The 21,788-nt window shown below is 36.0% G+C and overlaps 1 protein-coding gene across 1 annotated transcript; it reads left to right on the forward strand.

The window, feature by feature from the left end:
* Positions 1–11,576: 11,576 nt before the first annotated feature.
* On the forward strand, positions 11,577–17,372 carry LOC130886225 (prolactin-3B1-like). Its single transcript, XM_057788178.1, has 5 exons — positions 11,577–11,607; positions 12,647–12,804; positions 14,908–15,015; positions 15,856–16,035; positions 17,184–17,372. Exons 1-5 carry the CDS (start codon positions 11,577–11,579, stop codon positions 17,370–17,372), a joined length of 666 nt encoding a protein of 221 aa, XP_057644161.1.
* Positions 17,373–21,788: the final 4,416 nt, after the last annotated feature.

Consider the following 21,788-nt stretch of genomic DNA (forward strand, 5'->3'; position numbering starts at 1 on the left):
ATACATTATAGGTAAAAAACAAGTTGTCCCAGAAACCCATATATGTTCATGTCCAAGCAACATGTTATAGATTAACAGACTGTAAGCACGGAAGATATTTTTCTCAATCAGTTCTTTTGCTGGAAGGTTGCATTTTGTGGTTACAAAGAAAGGATCAATTAATTTATTATTTATCTCAGAAGGCAATCTTATAAGAAATCTTAAAAAATGACAAATCTAAGCTTTTAAATATGAAAAACAGTTCTATTTTAAATCCTCAGAGTGCCTACCCACTCATGAACCATTTTTATTTTTATTTTTTAGATTTTATTTATTTATTTTTTTGAGACAAGGTTTCACTGTAGCTTTTGGACCTGTCCCAGAACTAGCTCTTGTAGACCAGGCTGGCCCCGAACTCTCAGAGATCTGCCTGCCTCTGCCTCCTGATTAAAGGCGTGTGCCACCACCACCCGGCAACAGTTTTTATTTTTAATAGGGATAGCTGAGAGCAGAAATATGTTCAAAGAATTAATCACCACACTTGATGACCAACCCATCCTAGCAAAAAAGATACACTGCCAGTGATCAGTAGCCAGGTTGCCATTGTTCTTATTCCCTGACCTCAATGAGTCCCTTGTTCAACTATTAAAAGTTTACAAACTTTAAATTGTTTCCCAAAATTTTCTACCTCAAAACCATTAAGAAAAATATTGTAACCTAACCATCAGTCATTTTTTAATTTTTTTTTAATTGTGACACACACCAAAACCCATGCACACATGAACACATCTCCTAACATTAAGATGAAAAGAACTTGAGCTATCTTAGCTTCTGGAACTCAGTTATTTTTCTTAATCATTAACCTAAGCCACAGTCAATATGGCTTCTCCAGAGAAATTCATAATTCCTAGCTGTGTGACTCTTCTTTGTTCTTATTTTCTATCCTCCTGCTGTATCAGGGTGAGTACAACACCATAGCCTGCATTTATCTATAATAATTATCCCGCTAAACTAACTTCTATCAAATTCCTTACCATATTTATTAAAAACCCCCACTCATCAAAATTCTATTTAAGCTACCACTGTTATTGTATAAAATCATTGCTTCAGTTAAATAGTACAGCTTAAGAGAAAATCATTTTCATAATAATGCACAGGTAAAAACGCTCAGTAGAATGAGATATTTCCATGAGATAATAACACTACATCAAAGACAGCAGGAATGCCCCCACACGCATTCACACCATGCTTGATACCAGAGAAAAATGGCATTGGCAAACATGCAATGACTGCAGCACACAAGGCCTATCTGTGCTCTGTGTGTTGCCATACAGTTCGCAAGCTTCAGGCAAGGGGCTGGAGGTTGAAACACACAAAGACTCACAGACAGACAGAGACACGGACCTCTAGTCACTGGTAAGAAGCCCTTTATTCAATAGCTCCGTGGAGGCTTATATACCCAACAGTCAGGTGGGCCAACAGGTGAAAACCTTATCCTCTGATCCTCAAGGCCAAGGCAACATGTGTTTGTGAAGCAGAGCTGGTAAACAACTTTAACACAGCCTTTAGTATCTCAAGATCAAAGACAAGGAAGAGCAGCTGGAGACCAGTACTCCAAATGGTCCCAACAAATGACAGCAATAGCAAGAGCCCTTCTGGAGTCGAAGCTCTCAGGGCTTTGCCTAGCCAAGATTCACCTATCCAAGATCAGTGCCTTTAATTATGGTAGAAGGATCTCCTGATGTTGATTACCAGCTGCTGTTCCTCTGACATGGCCAGTGAAAAATGGAGGTACAGATTCCCATGTCAGGTGATGGTGGCCCACGGCTTTAATCCCAACACATGGCAGGCAGAGGCAGGTGGATCTCTGTGAGTTCTAGGCCAGTCTAGTCTATGAAGCAAGTTCCATGACAGTTACACAGAGAAACACTGCCTCAAAAAAACAAAGGGGAAAAAACACTCCACTTATGATATTGTAATACAGGGCAAAATCAATGCCTGAGATGGTCATAGGCTTCCTTAAGGAAGCTATGTTCAGATTGCTGTTGTGTAAAAGTGCCTTATAAACATTTTGTTTAAGCTTACTGATTAATGGAACTTTCACCTACTTTGTAATGAGTTGTTTGACATTACTGACAAAAAAAATATGTTTGGTTAAACTTCAGAGAATAAATGACTATTCCTCTGATACGATGGTCCAAAACTCAAATGAGAATTGAGTGCATGTATTGCCACCTGAAACACTCAGGAACATTGTAGAAGACGTGACAGAAAGCATATAACACCATGAACTAGAGACAAGGTGTTTGGAAATTGTCATTGTTTTCCTTCTGGCCCATGACTGCAACTCATCAGGGAATGGAGATGACACTAGTGATTTGCAAAGAATCTTCAACCCAAGATATACTATTGCAAAATGCAGACTAGCACGTACAGAAGTGGGAGTATGGTAAAAGTCAAGAGAATGTTAATTCTCACTTAAGTATTAGAAACATAACACTTAACAGGATAAAAGACTACTTCAGTTGCCTCCAATTCTTCTTGGCACTGAGTACAGTTTTTCATGTATATGTATGCACACAAGTATGTATGTCTTTAGAATATATATGACATATTAGACACACATATTATATCTGAGATGAAAACTTGACCAAAGACAGTACTCGGGTAAGCAATGTTCTTGAATTTGAGCACACACTATGGTGGAACTTCTGAGAGATGTAGCCGTTTTTGCTTCAGTCATGCTCCTGAAGTTGGTCTTCATCAAAGCTCTTCTACATAAGCACTACAAGTAAAGTATTAAGTCCTCAGTCTGGACATAATAGCTTCTTTGGTGTCACTGATGCTGACTCTACACAGAACTAATGTCTGAACATGCCTCGCCTAGAATGAAGGGAAGAGCCAAGAAGAAGTTTTAGAATATGATTACTTGTTGAAGATCTGTGATTTTGTAGGGGAACTTTTCTTCTCTGAAGACTCATGGTAATGCCTACAGCCATTTTTTTTTGTCTTCATTGACATGAGTGTAAATAGGGACAGTGCTACAGATCCTATGGGCACTGGATCCAAAACATCTTTCAGTTCATGGAATACTTTCCAGAAAATAAATATACCAACTCAAAATGACTAGCTGTTGAAATGGAGAAATAGAACTTATTGAGAACAGGAGAGTAAATGATCCAATTTGATCATCCCCACTCCATAAGGAAGAAACCATCATTACTTGTATCACCATGGATTAGGTGTGTGTCTGCTCACTTGCATCATCCTAGTAAATATATTCCATTTCAAGGTCTAATATAAATGATAATAGTAAGTTTATGAGTTTGCCATTTTGTTGCATGCCTAAAGAATGGTGAAATGAAAAGCAGACTTATTATTCTAAATCACCTTAAGTAATAGGTGATGTTTCAAAGAAAAAGTAGACATAATAAGTTACAAACATAAAATTTATTGAACATTAGAGAAAATAAATATACATTCCCAAGAAATCAAAATATCTATATATAGCCCATTCAGGAAAACTTCATTGATTTAAACTATATAGATAATATAAAACTAAAGTTATCTGAAATCATATAAAGAGAAAAACATACAAAACAAAAACAGGTGCTTAGAAATTATAAAATGCTAAGAATCACTGTTTAGAATTCCCAGTGATGAGTGCCTAGCTGCAAAAGAAGGGTCGATATTTTGAAGGGAAATAACTTCCTTTCCAATGGATATACAGGAGATATTTAAAGTAAAGAGAAAATAAAGTAGACTTCAGTATAAAGCTTGGCATATAGAGAGTATATCTCTAGAGTTTCAATGAATATGTATTCCAAATATGCTTCTCACTTACTAAGGTTTCTTTCATTTCTTATTCTCCAGTCACAGTTTTTCAGCTCCTCAGTATTCGTAGAAATCCATTAAAGCATTACAAATTTACTGATTGTTGGAATTAAATAATATTAATATTGAATAATAAATACCTTAAGGAATAAAAACCCTACTGGTTTATATAAGCATTAAATTTTTTGTGTATTATTTTTTCTCATTGACATGTACTTCCTCAAGCATATGTCCAGATGGGGGACCAGAGAAATATCTCAGTGGTTAAGAGTCCTGGTTCCTTTTATGTAGGATCCAGATTCCATTCCCAACACACACACAGTTGTTCAGAACTGTCCGAAAATATGATTACAGATGACGAACACAATATATGACCTCTATGTCATGCAAGTGGCTCATAGACACATATATAGACAAACTCACATATGCATAAAATAATTTTTTAAAGCTCAGATATTTGTGATTAAATTTTATGACATCACCATTATTTCACCCAGATTTATCTTGAATTTGGTGTGGTACAAATATATGTACTCCTTGGTGCTTTAGTAAAAAGATTTTGATAAATTCTTTTTAAAGGAACCACACCTGTTTGAACCAAGGAAAAGCAAGAAAGTCACAATGTGATTCTACACACAACCTTCTGTGCCATTCAGTTCTAATTCTGGAGAAAGGTGTTATTTCAGTCCATTAGCATTGTGTAGTTTCATGTATTTTATCATCTTCTCTCCAAACAATAACTTTAAGAAATATAAAAAAGCAAGAAAATAATCTTGAAGAAACATGTTTACAGGCTAGAAAATTAGATTGCATGTCTAATTGGAAGATAAAGTAGGGAGATGATATTTGTTTTACTTCTGTGCTTCAATTTTAATGTAGTTCTTATTTCTAAAAACTGAACTTCTATCAAATGCAATCAATAATAAATAAAATCCATGACATATGTGTGTATGTGTGTGTGTAACTGTAATAGTCAAAGAAAAGAATACCAGAAATTTGAGAGGGAGTAGGTATGGTAGACATGAAAGGAATTATAGGAGAGGTATTGGTGACATGATATAATCAATTTTTATTGATATACAAATAAAATATAATTTGATTATCTATCAAATGCTTCAATGTTCTGTTCATAGATGTGTTTATGCACTTCAGAAACTTTAAATTTTAATTATTTACTTTCTTCCAGAATTTAAATTTTGCCAAATAGTATTGTCACAGAACCTGATATTCAACATCTGCCGCACTGTATCTATCCCTCCTGCAGAAAGCTGTGAGCTTGTCCTCCAGGCATTTCCTTCATAATTTTCACAGAGCACAACTAGCCTGGGTACTGCTTTAGAATATTTGATGTGAATTAGACTTCACTACTTGCACATACATTTCCGCACGTGTGGGAGAAATGCAGACAGTAGTGTTCATGGTGTAATACAAAGGCTCCCCTTCTGGCAACATACAATTTAACCACCCAAAGTGTCATTTCTTTTGATCCTTTCGTTTCTTCATTGTTTGTGTAGTCCTGTCTTGACGGCTCTGTCCTATATCTCAGCTGAAAACCACACAAATTCGAGATTCTGAATCGTCCATGTTAGGTTGAGGTCTACATATCTTGGCAACTATAAAATACAGGTATTAGAGTCTCTACTCTGAGACTTATCGCAACTAGAATTTGAGTTACACTAAAACTCCTAAGTGTATCTATATCATGCAGATAGTTTATTCTCTCTTGATTACACCAGTAATGCATGCAAAACTCCCCACATTAATAAAACATGATTATAAAAATGGAAAAAGAAGAGAAGAACATTTATTCATATATGATTTCTAAAATCCCCCAAAAGCACTCTACTGATACCCATGCATTTAATCATCAAAAAATTCTCTAACTCAAAGTACTGTTAGGCTTACAGTAAACCAAGTCTTCAAGAGGTAAACTGAAGTTGTGTTTCATACATGTCAAGGTAGAGTGTGAATCTATGATTCACTCACCTCAAGCCCACACTCTTAATCATTATGTCACAAGGATACCACAACCAATTTTGACACCCCCATTTGTCTGCTCCTTTCCTTCATATGCATTATACATTTCCCTCACATTCCCATGGTATTTTTCTCCTTTCATTTTGGAGATGGTTTGCATGTATTTGTCTGGCAGTGAGTGCATATTATGAGTATTTATAGTCTATTGTTATTGCTACTCATGTTGATAATAAACAACACTATGTCATTGTTCTTTACCTGTACATGCCCAAAGGGACTACTCTACTTGATGCAAAGGAAAATAAGTTATCCATACCCAGGAAACATACAATTTGGTAAGCAATGTTTTTTAGTGCTTTTTAGATTTATTATTCTGTAACACTGTATGAATCACAAGTAAATATATAAAGGTTCAATTTGACTCATCAGTGTGAAGATCATTTGGAGCACTCAATAATGACAGTATTAGTATCCCGTTCATCTGTGTCAGCTTCTGTGGACATCTCCTGAGTCCCATCAAATTTTAATGGAAACAATCAAACAATAGATAACAGGATGGAATATGGTAGAACACAGATGGAAAAATTTAAAATCAGTTCAGCTTCATATTAGAATAAAGAGTTCCCTTAGTTAGGATATATACTTCGCTGCTCCCGTATCCACCCTTCCTATATCCCAACCATCCCAATCTCCCGAGCTCCTCTCATCCTCCCCTTCTCATGTTTCTCATCCCATTTCCCCTTTGCCCCATGCCACCTCACCCGCAAGTTCCCAGTTTTTGCCCTGCAATCTTGTCTACTTCCCCTCTCCAGGCGGATGACTATACGATTTTCTTTGGGTTCACTTTCTTATTTAGCTTCTCTAGGATCACAAATTATATGCTCAATGGCCTTTAATTATGGCTAGAAACCGATTATGAGTGAGTACATCCCATGTTCCTCTTTTTGGGTCTGGGATACCTCACTCAGAATAGTGTTTTCTATTTCCATCCATTTGCACGCAAAATTCGAGAAGTCATTGTTTTTTACCGCTGAGTAGTACTCTGATATGTATATATTCCACACTTTCTTCATCCATTCCTCCATTGAAGGGCATCTAGGTTGTTTCCAGGTTTTGGCTATTACAAACAATGCTGCTATGAACATAGTTGAACAGATACTTTTGTCATTTGATGGGGCATCTCTTGAGTATATTCCCAAGAGTGGTACTACTGGATCTTGGGGTAGGTTGATCCCAAATTTCCTGAGAAATCGCCACACTGATTTCCAAAGTGGTTGCACAAGTTTGCATTCCCACCAGCAATGAATGAGTTAAGACTAATTACTTTTAGTTTAGCAAGCTATCCTTCTATGGCGTAAATTTTGCATTTCTAAAATACACATGTTATATGGAAAAGTTTCTCTGTACATTTATAAATAACAAATTGATATTGTAGAATGCCATTTGGTGCAAACATCACATGTACTTACCATGCTGTAAGTTATTTATTTAAAGCAATCTTCTATCATGATTGCTTAAGCAGAAGACCTTTGAGAGCAGTTATCAATATTTCACATGCCTAGGAAGCCTATGGAAGCCCCTGGTATCTGCAGTGATTGCTTTTGCAGGAGACTCTGATAATATGCTGTCAAAAGCTAAAGATGTGCAGGATAAAAATCAAGAAATGCTAGAAGGAACTAAGGCCTTACTTAGCAAGATAAGCTGGTTCTTCACAGTTCTTTGCTTATCTCTAGCCTGAAAGAGGTGATTTTTATAATGAGAAAATAATTTTACAATATTCCATTTGAAAGAATGAAATTTAGGTAACCAATTTGTTGATAGTGGTATTATTAAGGATCTGCTTGCAAATCCACACTCTAGGACTCCTGCCCTGTAGTGGTAAACCAATACAAAACAGACTCTGTATGTCTATTTGTGTATGTGTGTATATTGTGTTTATGTTGTTTTGTATTGTTTGTCTCATCAAATTTGTCTTTGTTTCGACATTGGAAAGGTTTAGCTTCATTTACTGATGGTGTTTAGAGAAAGAACATTAACCTGCAATTGGATGAACAAGAATGTGGAACGATCTAGATGAAGTTAGAAGGGAGGAAAGAATATAATCGTATAAAATACACAGTATGTCACAACTGTGCATGTAACAACAATTGAAGAAAAGAGTGAACGTATTTGAAAGAGATCAAGGAGAAGTTTATAGTAGGGTTTTGAGGAAGGAAAAGAAAAGGTGAAATAAAATAATTGTATCATAATCTCAAATAATTAAAACATTTTATATGTAAACTTTTTTAATTAAAAAAATAGAAAGTAGTCACTAGAAGAACTTTCATAAGGTTGACCTTTGATCCCTAAATGCTCGGACAGGCTAACCCTTGCAAGTCACATTCATTCATGTATATATAAATGTACACCAAGACACACACAAAAACACACAAGAAAATAATAACTAATAGGCATTAATAATATGAATAATAACTGTATTTTTGATGTTTAGGTTCAACATGAAACTGAAGAAAATTATTGCTCTGCTTGGTTGGGACAGGCCAATTTGAAATCACCCAACGAAGACATTCACCCTATTGCTCTTTATAACCTCCTCCAGTGTCTGCTCAGGTGTACACGTAAGGTTTCTACCTGTCTCTGTGTACTAAAGTGCCAAACTGTCCATGACAGCAACAGGTAATTACATATCCATTGTATTTGCCACTGAGATGATCCTGGATCAAACAGACTTTCAAAACTTCTAATGTTTACCTTTTGTGTACACGCATGGCTATAATGTCTGTCTTCTTATAAAAATGACCCTTTATAAATGTCAAATTCAAACTGACAATTTGTCAAAATTTCTTTTGCTGTTTTATAAAAATTAAGCAGTGTTGTGACATGCCTATAAACGCTAATAGAGGTGTAAGAATCTGACTCTCTTGAGGTAGAGTTCTAGGGACTCGATAGAAAGCCCATCGACAAACTTGGAAAACAACATATCTAACAATTTATCTAGACTATTTTGTGATACACTCCAGTTTAAATCTTGAACGCAAACTCAGAAATATTCACACATCATTCAAACCCCAACCATCCATGGCTCACAGTTCAAGAAACCTGGTAATCTGCTGGAGCACACTTTGCAATTTGCAGTGGATGAACTGGTTGGAGAGTCACCTTTCTAGGCAGCCTCTTTGGCCTCCAATTCTTCCAGGGACCTCAACTAACTTCTGTTATTCTTTTTTCCAAGCAATTCAGCTCCTGTGAACCTCTTCCTGGTAAACAACATTGTTTCTTCTAGGCATTGCAGGGGTTCTGACAGCCATTTAGGCAGTTCATTGTGCCAGAGACTGTTCCTCAGCATTTCTTACAGTGTATACATGTTTGGAAAGAGGTTACTAATTAATTTGGCCAGGTTCATGTTTAGAAGCCCTTGAATATTTCTTTCCTGAACATAACGAGTTCTCCTGCAGAATGGGGAGATGTTTTCTTTCCCATTATAACCCATCTTGTTTCACCTCCTTCCATTTTAACATCTGACATCATAAGAAGCTTCCCTCCAAGATGAGAGGTTTAAGCTCAGAGGAAACTGTTACAACAAAAGGTTCGCTTCCTAACTTTCATAACAGACAACTGAACTCAGATGAGCCCACATGGTTTTGACATCATACATGAAAAGGCAAAGATAAAAACACATACATATCAAAAGGCATTAAAAATAATAGAAACTGCATCAAAACAAAGGAAATCTCTTCTTCTTTTGATCTCTTCATCCAGTCTCTGCCTTTATCATAGCACCTGGGAAAGCTTACCAGCACCAAACACTCTCTGACACATGAGCTGCCTAAATGTCTTATATTTCAATCACAGAGACCAGTTGACTTAATTCATAGAAGAGTTTATGATTTTCTACTTCCACCCTTATCTCCAGACAGCCAACATATTATAAAATATACAGTGCACATTATAGGTCATACCAAAATGAAACTATGAATAAGATTAACTGACATTTTCTGGGGACAAATGCTGTGAAATTAAGGTTGTTCCTGTTTGCTATTGAAGGAAAAAAAATGTGGGATGTAGAAAATTGACCCATCCTGGATTTGTATAGTTCAGTCCTTAATAGGGAGATAATAAAAATTTCTTACCTCTTCTTGATGTTGGTTATCCAACCTCACTACTACATTGCTGATAGATACATTAAAATGTGTCATTGAAAAAGCCGATGATCAGTTAGACAACAGGTGGGGCAAACTATCTGTGCTCAGAAAATATTCACCCACACTGGAACACAAGCCAGATGATGGATACTGTAGGAGAAGTTTTTGGACTGCTAAGTATAAAAGCAAAGAAGATGACAGGAAAAAAAGGAAAGGGTTCATAAAGGGAGTCATTGGAAGGCAAATCATAAGGGATTTGTGTCGAGACTAAAAAGGCTATTCCAGGTTAGTTCTGCATCTCTGTGCACTTTCCCCTTTGACGTCAGTACACTAAAGGTGAATGAGATACACTGACATCATATGTTAAAAGATAACCTTGAGTTTGAACTGTAAGTGGGACTTGTCTTACTGGGAGAAATGGGAACATGGTAAGCTGAAATTACTGATTCATCCTTGGTCAATTTGAACTGAAATCTTGGACAATAAAGAGCCTGTTCCTACCAAACCATTTAGTGCCTGAATCCATAAGGTAGTTATTGGGGCAATAAGTATAGCAGAACAGAAATGACCATGGATTTACTAACTACCTCAATGATCTACGTTTGACACTTCAACTGATTCTATTTTATCAGCGCTATACCAGATGGCAGCATAACATAGAGGTCTCGGGCAACTGAGTCTGGATAGCAAAACACAGTACAGTTTCTCACCCCAGCTAAGTTAATCTGCTCCAGTTCTCCATTCTTGTTAAGACATAAGATTTCTTCTTCCTCTATTGTACCTTGATACAACACTTCTGGGTACTTATAGATTCTCAACATCAAGAGCATTATACATTGTCCTGAAGCTGGTCACTTGCTGTATGCAAACTTTTCATGATATAATGCTATCCTCTTCATGGCTTGTTATTTTAAAACTGTGAGGAAAGAAAGCAAAATAAAATTAAAGATTGAGTAGAAGGTACCAATCATATTTGCTAAGCATTCCACCAACACTTCCAAGTTAACTGAAAGCATTAAAAGTGACCTTTGAACGTTTGTGTTTCTGCTTACTTAACACTGAGGAAGTATCTACTCTGTGAGAAGAAAGTCATTTGAGTTTGGAGGATATATCAATAAATTCATGTTTTAATAAAATGTTGGGAATAATTAACTGTTTCTAGGGCATGCTGGCCCAAAACTTCAAAGATAACTGAGGGAGGGCATTTGTCACCACCTGAAAATTTTGTGGAACTTTATAGATGACTTGACAGAAAGAATATATAACTCTGATTTAGAGAAAAATAAGAGGAAATAAGTATATTTTCCTCCATGACATGATTCTGCATCATTAATGAACTGAGATGACATTTGTGATTTCCAAAATGATTTGAACCCTGAACATTGTTGCCAAAAGCAAAAACAATACATACAGAGACAGAACTGTGGCAAGAGTAAGGATTATTTCAATACTTCTTACGTGGATAGAATCTTGAAACTTTTACCTAGTCAAAAGACACTGCTTCCTTCTGCACTTAGACTTAAATGGTCATAAGTAGGGAGATTCTGTTAGTATATATAAGAGGAGGTGAATTGCAAGAAGACAGCATTCAGGTACAGAAGCTTTCTTGTGCTGTAGTCGACACTGCAGCAGATCTTCTCAGAGATGCAGCTGTCACTGGCTCAACTGTCCTTCTGTAAGTAGTAATTCTTTAATGTTTCTCTACTCTATTAGCATATTATTTTGTGAAAATGGGTTCGGGTAGAATGCATTCTTTGGAGTTATTGGTGTTGTAATATTTGGGAAACTGATGCATTTTATTACTCACCTGGCATCAGGTCAACAATGTGCTGAGAATTAATTTGTGAAACCAGTTACTGAATTAACCTGGAGATCCAGTGGTTCTCTTGAGGAATTCTTCTTCTGTAAAAGCGTATGCCAAGCATTGTCCATATACTTATATATCACTTTAACTTAGTTTATTCTTATTTTCTTGACATAGCAATAACAGTAAAGAGTGTTACTTGCTTCTGATGGGCACTTTTACCAATCATCCACTGCACAGGACACTTTCTAAAACCAAAAAAATAGTACAAAAATGACAAAATAGCTGAAATTGAGAAGTTGGACTTTTTTGAAAACACAAGCTCAATGGCATACTTGTGTCAGTCACAGAAGGAGAAAGTAAATTATGGGTTGTCAGGGTTTGGATGTTTTTCTCCTCAAAAAAATCCACCTGAGGAACAGTTAGATTTTGGCACATAATTTAAACAAAGAAGTAGGTTTGTGACTTTACCAATTTGTTACATGCAAATAAATGGTGAAGAGAAAAGTACGTTTGTTTTAAAAAATCATCTTAATATTCAAGAGATATTTGCATAAAAATTAACTTTAATGAGATGGAAAATTAACACAAATTACTAAACCTTAAAAATAATGAAAAAATGGTTTAAAATCTCTGTCTCAGAACTAATTTCATCTCAAAATGTTTGCAAATTTTAGAAACTCTACAGGGCCAAGCAAAAGCCAAGGTGATTCTCCTACCTCACAATCTGTGGCTTTGGGAAGCATTACTGTTTACCTGTGTTTCCACTTTGGACTACTTATCCCAGATGCCATGTATATAAACCCAAGTATTGTAGCACAGAGACCTCAGAACAGACTGTGCAGCCTATACAGTGTCACTAATATATTCTCCGTTGAGTGGATCATCTCATTTTCGTTTCTTTTTATAGCTGGGACACTCCTTCTGCTGGCAATGTCAAATCTGCTCCTTTGGGAGCATGCGTCCTCCTCACCGAGTCCCCGTTTGTCCACTGGAAACCTATACCAACGTGTGGTTGAACTATCTCACTACACCCATGATCTGGCCTCAAAAGTCTTCGCTGACTTCGTAAGTACTGGATCTTCTCTGAAAGGACACTCAGCTAATGAAACAGTAACCTATTATGAATCAAGTTTCAAACACTATATATGTAATGGTGAAATATTAAATATTTCATTAAAATTTTAATATTAAAAGATTAAAATTTTCAGTTGATATGAAATATGAGCAAGAGACAATTGGATGCTTCATGAAAACTTAAATTTTAAGTAAAAGATGTAGTAACTGTGCAATTTTTAACAATGTTTTTTTTTTCAAAAAACTTCATTAGATATAAAGTACAAAATACATGGATCAGGGCCCTTTGAACTCCTGTCTTTTGTGAAGTGGTTCTACCTTCACCGGTACTTTCACTTGGCACTCTATAGATATCTGGTATAGGAGAATTGTTTTGTAATGAATTGCGTAAGTGGATTTGAACTAAACTATAGGAAACCATGTTAAACAGAAAGAAATAGCTAGTCAGAACACCCCACATGCTTAGAATTGTTGTTTTTCTAAATACCCCTTGACCAAAGAATGGATAAGGAAAATCTGGTACATTTATGCAATGGAGTACTACACAGCAGAAAAAAATAACGACATCTTGAATTTTGCAAGAAAATGGGTGGAGCTAGAAAACATCATTTTGAGTGAGTTAACCCAGACACAGAAAGACAGCTATCACAGGTACTCACTCATAAGTGGTTTTTAAACATGAAGCAAAGAAAACCAGCCCACAAATACAATCCCAGAGAATTTAGACAACAATGAGGGCACATATCTAATCTACATGGAAAGTAGAAAAAGACAAGATCTCCTGAGTAAATTGGGAGCATGGGGACTTTGGGGGAGGGTTGAAGGGAAGAGGAAAAGCAGGGAGGGGAACCAAGAAAAAGGTAGAGCTCAATAAAAATCAATAAAAAATATAGTTGTTTTCCAGTGCTTAACTCTCTAGAGATTTCCCACACCTGATTAAATATATCAAAGAGCGATGTCATTTTTGCTGAGCTGTATTCCATCCTGCATATGCCTCTCAATTTATTTAAGCATTCTACCCTGAACCTTAAATTAGTTCCTGGGAAAGAGAAGCTGCCTGTTCCTCCTCACTTAAACCATCAGCGGCGCTCTCCGAAGAGAGTCTGCTTTCCACCGAATTCTGGTATTTCAATAAATTCCAATGTGCTGCTATAAAAAAAAAAATAGTTGTTTTCCAACTTCCAGGGATGAGAGTCTCAGCGCAAAGTACAGGCTGGTTTTCAAAAAATGAGTATGTTAGATTTGACTAGGGTGACTCAATAGTAGAAAAAAATGAATTCAGTGCAAAGTTAGAATACAGAGCACGTATTTTCAGAATTACGATGAATATACCTCACCCTTGTGATTTTCACTAACGAGCATTTCTTTCATTCTAAAATCTATATCCATAGTTTTTTAATTGTACAATAGTCCTAGACATCAATTAAACTTTTACAAATTTACTGATTACTAGTATTAAAAATACACTATAGATAATAATTTCCTTAAGTAAACAGAATCTTCAATTGACTGATATATATGATATATGTAGATATATATTTTTTAATTCTTCATTCACTCACTCACTGATAAATATTTCTTTAGAATATGTCTAGATTTTTATGATTTCTTTTGGCACCATCAATATAATTGCATACTACCTTTATAACTTAAATGGATACTTAAAGTAAATACTTATATTACAATATTTGTTTAAAGGAAATGGACTACTGAGTGTCAATTGTAACATAATTATGAACATACATGTGCTATTGTATGACACTCATCTCCATAAATAGAAAAAGTGATGCTTAAATGTTTGGTGTTTTACAGTATCTGTGGTACTCAGTGCTCTTTTTAAACAATACCTTTTAGGAAGGGCAAAATGACAATAGAATAACAAAGAGAGGAAGAATATTGGTGGGTAAAATATTAGATTAATTCTCCCATGAACAGAAAATGTAGGCACTCTTCTTTCCATTCCTCTGTTTCAATTTCTATAGATTTATTATTTGCTAAGACATTTACATCTATAAAATCTGTTAACTGATGTGGTTATAAATGTATTTGTTCAATGTTTAACGCTAAAAAATCAGACCTTTCAATTTCTTCCAGAATATGAAGTTTGGTAGGAGTGTTTGGAAACAGAGCCAGATGATAAGCACATGCCACACTGCTGCTTTCCGTACTCCAGAAAACAGAGAACAAGTCCACCAAACAAAAGTAGGTTTCCTCCCTGATTGTGACCCAAACAAGCGATGTAATATACAAGGTAGATCTGCTGTGTGTGATTACTGGAGCCATAGCACATGTGACAATCTCGGAGTCTAGAGAAGGGAAGAAGAAGCACCAAACAGACAATGACATCATATAGTTGATAATTTCTCTCTAGCAGCTTAACAAATTGATCATCTAGAGCAATATTTTTTAAAAACATATTGTCTGTGGAATTATCCTTAATATTATCTGGTAAGCTTTAATATGAGTTTGAAATTCACAGTTGATTCTAATCTTTGTCTTAAAACTTCTGAATATGATTTACACAAAATTTATTATGTGTATGCCTCTTACACATGTAGTGTATTTCTTCTTCATATTCATTACCAGAACATACACAAACTCCTCTCATAAATAAAATGTGAGTATAATATTGGCAATTGAAGGATGAAAAGGTACAGGAAGTGATCACCATTTCCTCAGATCTTCTTATAGTGAAGCCCCAAAAAGCAGTTGTCATGGATTCATTTAATCCCTAGAAAAGTTCTCTATTATGTGGTATTAATAAGACCATAAAGAATTGAGGCTCACCTGGACTTCAGCTGGTAGAACTCACAGTGAAAACAAAACGTGATCAGTTTCACATTTCCCAGAAATCATTGTTAAGGAAAATCAATTCCATTTGAGAAAATTGTAATTCTCTGATAGAATGTTATTTCTAGAATACACATCACATGCTAAGAAGGGTTTCTATACTCCTATTAATAATAATTCAATACTCAAGTTCATGACCTTCAGTCAGTCACCATATGTGATAACCCTGAAATCCTCTTCATGATCATTTAGTCGGAAGACCTTCTAAAAGTGGCCATCAGTATTCTACAAGCCTGGGAAAATCCTGTGAAGCACATGGCAATTGTAGTGGCTGGGCTTCCGGGTGCATCTGATGTTATGATCTCAAGAACCAAGGAGTTGGAGGAACGAATTCTAGGCCTTCTGACGGGATTAAAGATCATACTCAGCAGGGTAAGCCCACTTACCCTTCACATTCCTTTGCTTATCTCCTATGTGAAAGAATTGATTTGTTTAATAAAAAGTGAATTTTTCAATATTTCATTTCTGGGATATATATATATATATATATATATATATATATATATATATATATCCAATTCACTTACAGCCTTGCCAAAAAGGAGAGGCCATTTGTTCATTCTATAGTCTTCAGTTTCTGTACTGAGAACCACACACAGTAGTACTCTCAATAGAAAATATCTGGTCCTCATAGTAATTCAGAGAGTAGCTTTCACTGGTGGTCTAGCTATTTCTGAATAACTCAGAAACTCTGCTAACAGCCTTGAAACTAAACTTTAGCCATTTTGAAAATGTTTGATATATTCATGAGTTTGAAAGAATACATTCTATGAAGAATAGATTGAGCTTAAAGATAGAAGGTTAAAATAATATTCTCCTCAAATCCACAAGTATGAATAGTACCTCGGAGAATAAGCTGAGAAAACATCAGTTCTTGTATTGTTCTTTGGTTAAATGCATATACACCATGAAAAACATCTTCCAGTTTCTTGATCACTCAATCTTCTCTTACATGGATATACCACTTCTGGTACCAATGATACATCAGAAAACATGTATTCATGAATGATATTTACTTTATGAGGCCTAATGCCTTCAAGATAATATATGATAAATCCATTCTATACTAATAAATTTTCCTTCTAGTGTAATCAATCTTTGTCAGTTTTATAGATTGAGGCTAAAGAAAGACTCAGTCTATAAATGTCTTCTTCAGCAGCCAGGAATTTCATCTTAGAATCCACATCAAAGTAAAGAGATGTACTGAGTACTCTGTAGTATCTAAACATTAGGCGGGCAGAAAGATGGTGAGTGTTTGCTAAAATAAGAGAAGATGCCTCAAAAAATAATAGTGAAATATAAAAGTCAACTGTTGAAGTTTAAACAACACTGATTCTGTTCCACAAATGCTGGTGCATAAATTGTTCAAGTGTGTATCCCATTCGTATACATACACACACACACACACACACACACATGCGCACACACACACACATATATTATATATATATTCGTGTACGAGAAGGTATTACTACCAATTAATGATATTTGTAAATAATCCCTCTCATTTCTATATTTAGATTCAGCCTGGAGCTGTTGAAAATGAAAACAGTTTCTGGTATGGATGGTCAGATTTGCAATCGTCTGATGAAGACACTCGTAACATCGCTTTGTACACCCTGAGCCGCTGTGTGCGCAGGGATACACATAAAGTTGACAACTTTCTCAAGGTCTTGAAGTGCCGAGATGTTCATAACAACAACTGCTGAGCTTATAGCCTTATCTTCTGTCATGGAGAAGGCCTTTAATAATCCAGGCCTGCAAAGCTCCATTGAATCTCTACATTTTGATGCATTCCTAGGCTTAATGCATATGTTATTCAAAAATAAACATTGACTATTTGAAAATGTGCAATTCAAAAAGATGATTTGTCAATGTTCCTTGTGCCTTTAATGTAGAATTTAGTAATTGTATTATGATATTAATATCAGATATTTTTCAGAAGTAAGTTTAGTTTGCAAAAGTCAAGAGAGTACTTGTGTTAGTTAGAATGAGTGACGACGACTTAACATATTAGAACCAGAGCAAGAGTTTCCCAGTAATCAATGAATCCATTCCGCCAAGAAGATGGATGTTTATGAAAGCAAATGATAGGCCATGAGCACTTTCTCAAAGTCTCATCACAGATAATACAATTGTTATATTAACAATAAACACATTACACATACATATACACAAATACATAACATATATGCAAATGCAATGAAATTACAACATTTCTTTTTTTCTTCCTTCCTCCAAAGCCTGTGCATTTCCCTATTGCTTTCTTTCAAATTCATGGTACAGCCTGAATGCTCTTCATTGAGCTGCGTACTCACTTGCATGCAGGGCTAGCCTTAGAACCATAGTCATAGTTCCCCAAGTCATGTTTTGGTTGGAGAAGTCCTATTTAGGTGGCAATATATTATGAAACTGAGGAGTCCTGGGAGACACTACACATACACGATATGCATTCTTCCCAGATAGAGATTCCATGAAAGACCAAATTATATAAATTTCCTAAGCTCACTGTGTTGAGCCAGTGAAGTTTATTGTGGTTTTATAATAATATGGGTGAGAAGCACATAGTAGAAATGGCCCAAAGAACGATTCATCATCAAGTTGCACTCTGACATGTGTGACACCTAAGGAAGCTGCAAACCAGGGGCACAATACACAGCCAGAACACAACTCAACACGAGATAGGTTGTCCTTTCCCAATGGCTCAGCTGGTCTGATCCTTTTCTGGAAAACTCAGTTGGTCTTTACTTCTATGCTGTTTAGATGGTCACTACTAGTTCTAAGCTTTTTGGCACTGTCTTGGTACTTCCAGGCTGCTCCCAGGGTCTCTATCCTATCTGAGTAGCTCGACTCACCTTAGAATGATATTAGCCATCATTACTGCATATATGCTTTTGAGAATGGAGAGGCCTAATGAATCTCTTCAGTTTCAGGAATTTCTGAAGAATTTTGAGGAGTTTGCTTCCTGGGCTGAGAGAACTTTCTTTCAAACAGTCAAGATGAACAGGTAAGGGGGGCGGGGGAGCAAAGAGTTATCTGTATACCCAGCAAAACCTGGAAACATGGGGCACACTATAAAACTTAGACAAAGCACAACTTGTTAGAACCCTCCTTGATCTCAGAATGTTCCACACAGTAATTGGTCTCTGAGGCTTCCATGAAGCACAAGTGATCTCTCTCTTTTTTTTCTTTTTTCAAGCAAATAAATTCATGTCTGCCTCTTCTAGGATCAAATGATCTCTACTTTCTCCTTGCAGTATAGCATATCAGAGAACATATCTCATCATTATTACAGTTTATATGTGTGTGGGATTAAATAGATCTAGTTAACTTAGTCAAGTGAAGGTACTTTCTGAATATATCCAGGTTTTCCCCCTGGTGTATAATGAACTTTTCTTCTGGATGGAATGTTTCTGTTTGTTAGAACACCTATTCTTTCACAGCCTCTGCTTTTAACAGCTGACATTAATTAAAAAAAAAAAACTGCCTTCTAAGATGGGAGGCTTAATCTCGGAGAAAACTCTTGTAACAGTGGGTTCACTTCACTTCCTAATTTACATAATAGAAAACCTATCTCAGATGAAGTCACAAGGTTTTGACACAACAAATGAGGAGACAAAGGTGAAACCCAATCACAGTAGGTCAGAGAGAATATTTAGAATCCAAAAAGCAAGTGCTCCATCACAAACCTGAGCTTTCCTGCCTCCTGGCTAACCTCTCCTTATGCAGATGGCTCAATAGACCGTGGAATGTACATATTTTACAAATTGTCACAAAGAGAATAAAATAAATTAACAACAAACTTAAAGCATTTCCTACAATTGTGAGAATCATGAAATTCAACAATCTGAGCAATCTTTAAATGACCACCATCAGGCTGAGTGGATAGATCTTTGGATAAACTGCTTTCCTGTCATCTTGAAGACAAGTTTGATATCTAAAATCAAAGTATAGACAGATACCTGGCATACTGGCATGTGCCAGTCCTGGTGTGATAGTCACAGTCACGTCCTGACTCACACTCCAGCTATGCTACCCTGATTTATGAGATTCGAGCAAATACAACAACCTTTTAAAAAGCAAGTAAAAAATTCCTAAAAATGACAAGAAGGTTATATCCTGAACTCTATTGTTATGTATACACGGTATTTTATTTATTTATTTTTTTTTGCGGGGGGGGGGGTTTCGAGACAGGGTTTCTCTGTGGTTTTGGAGCCTGTCCTGGAACTAGCTCTTGTAGACCAGGCTGGTCTCGAACTCACAGAGATCCGCCTGCCTCTGCCTCCCAAGTGCTGGGATTAAAGGTGTGCGCCACCACCGCCCGGCTATACACGGTATTTTAGAAAACTACACAAAAAGACCTAGAAACACTGGGATAATACCAAAATCAAGAGGTTCCCAGTTCTTTTTAATCTGTCCATCCAATGTGAATTTATATAAAAATTAAAGCCTCAGACTCAAATTATAGCATCAAAGAATCTATCAACAATACAACTTCCTGGATTCCAACCACAGGGACCAGTTTTTTTTTTTTTTTTTTTTGGTTTTTTCGAGACAGGGTTTCTCTGTGGTTTTGGAGCCCATCCTGGAACTAGCTCTTGTAGACCAGGCTGGTCTCGAACTCACAGAGATCCACCTGCCTCTGCCTCCCAAGTGCTGGGATTAAAGGCGTGTGCCACCACCACCCGGCACCATGAGACTTCTTGATGGATGCTTTTGGACAAAAAGATCCATGGGAAGACAGGTGGATCTGTAAGCCCATAAAATGAGCTTCTATGGTCTCTATAAAGCAAGAAACAAGACGACAAAGATGAATTAGTTGTTGAAATTGAGAAGTTGAACTTAATTGAAAACATAGGATTCAATAGTCTAATTGTTTTAATCACAGGAGGAAGTAAATTATGGTGTTTGAGGGTTTGGATATTTCTTTTATTCCATAATCCACCTAAGGAGGAGTTAGGTTCTGCAACCTTAATTAGACAATGACAGTAGATTTGGAACTTTACCAATTAATTATGTGAGATAAATGGCAAATGGAAAAGAAGGCCAGTTTTAACAAGTCACCTTAAGTTTCAGTGATATTTGCAAGAAAAATTAATTAATAAACTAATTAAAATTTGTTTAATGAATTTAAATTCCCAGTCCTTTAAGATACACAGAGAATGGCTTGAAGACTCTGGCTCAGGATTAATCTCAACTAAAATTTTATTGAGTTCCAAAACTCTGATGAGGCAAGTCTAAGCTGAGAGAATTCTCCTACTTCTCAACCTGTGGATGGGAGAAACACAAATATTTACTTGTTTTCTCACTGGACTGTTATTCCAAACTCTATATGTACAAATCAAATATTGTAGCAAAGGAAACTCTGAACAGACAGCGTATCCTACACAATGTCACTAACGCAACTTCATTTGACTAGGTGACCTCAGTATCATTTCTCCTTATAGCCAGGACACTCCTTTTGCTGGCAGTGTCAAACCTGCTCCTTTGGGAGCATGTGACCACCTCACCAAATTCCCTGGTGTCCTCTGGAAGCCTATACCGATGTGTGATTGAACTGTCACACTATACCCACGATCTTGCCTCAAAAATGTTCATCGATTTTGAAGGTAGTATACTCCCTTTAGGTTTCTATTTTGAAGGAGCAATAAAAAAATTCTACTTTTAAAACATAACCCATCATGAATCAAATTGCAAATTCAGTTGTTTAATAAATAAAAAACAGACCTGATTACATGAGCAAGGAGATGGGTAAGTTTTATGAAAATTTAGGCTTGTAAATAAAAGCAATAAATGTTCAATTTTTATCAACTAACTAAAAAAAAAAAAAACAACGTGTAGGCTGAGGATGTTTGTTCATTTCCTGGCCACCCAGACCTAAAATAAGCACACAGAAATTATATCAATTGCAATACTGTTTGCTAGTGCTTTAATTTCCAAACAACAGGAGAATACTAAAGAAAGAGCATTGTAAGTTAGAAATTATATTACTTATGCAAAGGGCAGAAAATGCAGACAGTGTTTGCTTCATTCCTTTGTTTTTACTTATCATTTGTTAAAATAATTTTTATAAAATTCATTACTGTTGTGGTCATAACTGTATTTATTCAATATTTATCCCAAAT

The sequence above is a fragment of the Chionomys nivalis genome, chromosome 13 (assembly GCF_950005125.1).
Source record: "Chionomys nivalis chromosome 13, mChiNiv1.1, whole genome shotgun sequence".
NCBI lineage: Eukaryota > Metazoa > Chordata > Mammalia > Rodentia > Cricetidae > Chionomys > Chionomys nivalis.

What these genes read in the sequence shown, in the direction of transcription:
- LOC130886225 (XM_057788178.1), top strand. Translation starts at nt 11,577, where the DNA reads ATGCAGCTGTCACTGGCTCAACTGTCCTTCT. An exon ending in ACTGGCTCAACTGTCCTTCT is followed by an intron (nt 11,608 to 12,646) that starts GTAAGTAGTAAT and finishes TTCTTTTTATAG; the next exon opens with CTGGGACACTCCTTCTGCTG. An exon ending in TAAAGATCATACTCAGCAGG is followed by an intron (nt 16,036 to 17,183) that starts GTAAGCCCACTT and finishes TTCTATATTTAG; the next exon opens with ATTCAGCCTGGAGCTGTTGA.